This window comes from Sinocyclocheilus grahami, unplaced genomic scaffold (genome assembly GCF_001515645.1).
Source record: "Sinocyclocheilus grahami isolate Dianchi unplaced genomic scaffold, SAMN03320097.WGS_v1.1 scaffold7265.1, whole genome shotgun sequence".
NCBI classification, from domain to species: domain Eukaryota; kingdom Metazoa; phylum Chordata; class Actinopteri; order Cypriniformes; family Cyprinidae; genus Sinocyclocheilus; species Sinocyclocheilus grahami.
In genome coordinates, this window is record NW_015511378.1 from 157 (window position 1) to 4220 (window position 4064).

Genomic DNA, 4064 nt, shown 5'->3' on the forward strand with positions numbered 1-4064 from the left:
ACATTTACATTTAGTCATTTAGCAGATGCTTTTATCCAACGCGACTTACAAATGAGGACAATGGAAGCAATCAAAATCAACAAAAAAGCAATGATACGCAAGTGCTATAACAAGTCTCAGCTTAACGCAGTACACATAGCAAGGGTTTTTTCTTTTTTTTTAAGAATAGAATTAGAATAGAGATTGCTAGCGTTAAAGGGTCAAGTAAAGATGGAAGAGACGTGTTTTTAGTCATTTCTTGAAGATAGCTAAGGACTCAGCAGCTTGGATTGAGTTGGGCAGGTCATTCCACCAGGAGGGAACAGTTAATGTAAAAATCTGTGAAAGTGATTTTGTGCCTCTTTGGGATGCACAATAAAGCGATGTTCACTTGCAGAACGCAAGCTTCTAGAGGCACATAACTCTGAAGTAATGAATTTAGGTAAAGGGGTGCAGAGCCAGTGGTGGTTTTGTAGGCAAACATTAATGCCTTGAATTTTATGCGAGTTTTTAATCTATATATTTAAATAACATTTCACCCATATGTGCTTTCATTTTGACTTCTGTAAATATTAATCAGTTTAATAATAATCTAATAAATCTCCCACAGACAAAACCACCAGACCACCAAACATCATTAAACGCCACAAAATCTGAACATTTAACTCTCAAAATCACAAAAGAATACTGAACGATTGATTGCCAAACATTCGGAGTGCAATACATTTACAAGATGGAATCGCACACAAATACATTTTTTTATAAAAGATATATAAAAGATAAATAGGCATATTTTATAAAAGATAAGTAGGAATATCACCTGAGTTTTCAGTCTCATGTCAAACTCAGACTCAAACTATGACCAATCATAACCCCGAATCCGCCATCTTGCCCGACAAACAAATCAGGCAGGAGAGGAGATTAACTTCGGTGGACTCAGGCTGATGATACACAGGAACATTCATTTAGAATGGGTAACAAATTTATATCTGGATATTTTAGATCAGTCATGGGCCCTGTGTCTGGTTGCCCTCAACATTTTCCAAAGTTGCCCGACAACATTGCTCAAAAGGTTGCCCCATGCATCATCAGCCTCAAACTTCAAAAATGTTGTGTATTGATGTCTTTCTGTGGTTTCATGCTTTAAATAAACATGAAAAGATGATCGGTTCACATGCCGCTTGAACTGAGGCTCTACAGCGATCTTTCACGACACAGAGCCACAAAACGGTATTTATTGTTAGAATTTCTTAAAAAATAACAAAATTTGAAAGCTGAGACTTTGTTTCATACCAGAAGTAACCTGCTCTGTCTTGTCTGTCGCCGTGTCAGTGTCCTCTTTGCTCCGTGATCTATTTTTTACTGTGTGAGAACATGATGTGTAGTGTGAGAGCGGCATGGCTTGTCGGACACATAGATATGTATATCTACCGTCAGACATAGCAACAGTAACTAAGGAGGGCGGGTTTTTGCGAAGGGTCAATTGAGGAGGGAAAATTACTGTAATTATTAGTTTTCTGTTTCAGGTATGATTCTGGATGTCTACATGTTCATCATGTTACACTGTTATGACACTTAAAAACTTGTGCTGTGCTGTGAATCAGTCTGTTTTAAATTAAAGACGGAAAACAGACGTTTTCTCATGCTGAGAGATAAGCAGATGTATGTGTGTGAGAAAATATCATATATGTGAGAAATGTTTAAGGTGTCTGAATAAATGTTGGTTTGACTGTATAAATAACTACAGGAAGTGACTGGTTGCTGTTATTACTTGAAAAGTTTATTTATTTTTTTTACATAGGAACACTGGCTGTTATTTGGGCTGAAACAGCTAATTGATACAATTAATAATAACTGAAAATGAAAATAATCAACAAAAAAGTTCAACATCGATTAATCAGGGCTTCAAGTTGTACACGGAAAACAGCAGAGAATAATGCATTTCTGTGAACAAAACGCCCCGGAAATGTACACATTTATACACAAACAGCTTTCAGACAGCATTTATTTTTTCAGCTCATCTGTCACAGAATCGAATGCAGTGGACAGTGGGATATCATCTTCAATAAATGACACCTGCATCAGTGCTTTAGAATGAGTTATAGTTGATCATGAATGTTTTAATAAACACTGCTGAGGACTTTGATGCTGTCACTGATCAGTCTAACAGTTTAATTAAGTTTAAAATTGTAACATGATGCCAAATTCAGTGACCTGCAGTAACAGCAAAGTCTGTTGAACCGACTTGATATCAAAGTGTGGGGATGGTGAGCTTATATAATGAGCTGTCGTGATTGTTTACTGGTGCAGACAGTATTCAGAGGAGCAGGTGAAGGGTGACGAGTGGCCAGGACGCACGTGAAAGAGACTGAAGGAGGCAGATACATCATGAAGCAAAGCAGAGGAGGATCTTGCAGCTGGACGATGTCGATGACGATGGTACACTCAGGCTTCAGGCAATACATATTTAAAAGCACACGTCCAGTTTTGTGCGAGTGAAGGAAATCCGTTTGCGAGTGGAGAGATTCGGGGATCGCATAACGTTATGCGCTCTCAACATTTGTCAATACGATCACAGCCTAAAATTAAGTATAAAGAAGAGAAAAAAAGCGTCCCTAGGCAGCTGCCTACACATGTGAGGATCCGCCACTGCCAGATGCAGTTAAACTTTTACTAAAAACAAGCCTATCACAAGATATCTGGTGGAGGGGGGCAACCAGACTTCAAGGGGGGCCAGTGCCACACCTGCCCACGACGTAGACACGCCCCTGGTGCTCTGAGAGTGTTTATAGTGCTGTGAGTTTAACACTTCATGACTGAGAGCAGAACACAACACAATCTTCATCATCACACAAGACACAACAACAACAATGAACAACATCATCATCCTCATCTGGACTCTCTCACTGTTTGCTCAAGGTTTGTGTAGTAACATTTTAACAAAGATTATTCATACTTTGAAGTGTAAAATATTAAACATTTACAGTTTTTCATTCATTTTCTTTTTTTTCAGAGTGTAGAGGACAGTACACTGTAACTCAGAGTCCATCATTAATAACAGCAGCTCAAGGACAAGAAGTCAGAATAAACTGTAAAACCAGCAGTAGTGTATGTAATAGTAATTACTTGCACTGGTACTTGCAGAAGCCTGGAGAAGCTCCTAAACTCCTCATATATGCTGCAACAAACCGTTACACTGGAACTCCATCTAGATTCAGTGGCAGTGGATCTGACACTGATTTCACTCTCACCATCAGTGGAGTCCAGACTGAAGATACAGGAGATTATTACTGTCAGAGTGCACACTGTTCTGGTAGTGCTGTGTTCACACAGTGATAAAGAGTCGTACAAAAACCTCGGTCAGTCAGAGTCACAGTGACTGCACTGATACAGCTGAGAGACACTGCAGCTGCTGATGAGACGATCACAAACAACACAATGACTTCAAGCAACACATTTTCCAGAGATTATGGCATACGGTCATTAAAATGAACTGTATTTATTTATTTACCTACATGAACATTTGAATATCAGATTCATCTGCTCTAGTCTGATCTGCATGAGGACTAAATGTCTGGAACAATGTGCTCTGGACAGAAAAGTCAAAGGTTGAGCAGTTTGCTGAAACGTAAATGGAAATTTCAACAGGATAATGACATTAATCATGCAAGAGGAATGATTGAGAAGAATTAAATGGAGGGCTTTAATGACCGAGTCAGAGTCCAGATCTCAGTCCAATTGAAATGTTGTTGAGGGACTTGAAGAACTTGAAGAGTTAAATCAAAATGTTCCCCCCAGAATCATCCCAAAACAGTTAAAGAATGAAAAAATAATGAGAACTAGACGTTTGTGTGCGTGCGTGTGTGTGTGTGTGTGTGTGTGTGTGTGTGTGTGTGTGTTTAATCACAGTGGTAACACTTTATAATAACTTTCATTAATAAATAATTAACAAACATTATATAATGTTTAGCTAATCATTACTTAATATATATCCACATACAGAAATATGAGTCAATGTGCTTGTTAATGTTAACTAATTAACTTATTAAACATTACCAAATGATTAAGAGATCATCATTTAATGC

The 4064-nt window shown here is 38.1% G+C and overlaps 1 gene segment (V, D, J or C); it reads left to right on the forward strand.

Moving 5' to 3' along the window:
- Window positions 1-2812: 2812 nt before the first annotated feature.
- On the forward strand, window positions 2813-3387 carry LOC107577795 (Ig kappa chain V-III region NG9-like). The segment is given in 2 exon segments: window positions 2813-2898; window positions 2993-3387. Coding segments are annotated over 2 exon segments (372 nt in total).
- The last annotated feature ends 677 nt before the right edge of the window (window positions 3388-4064 follow it).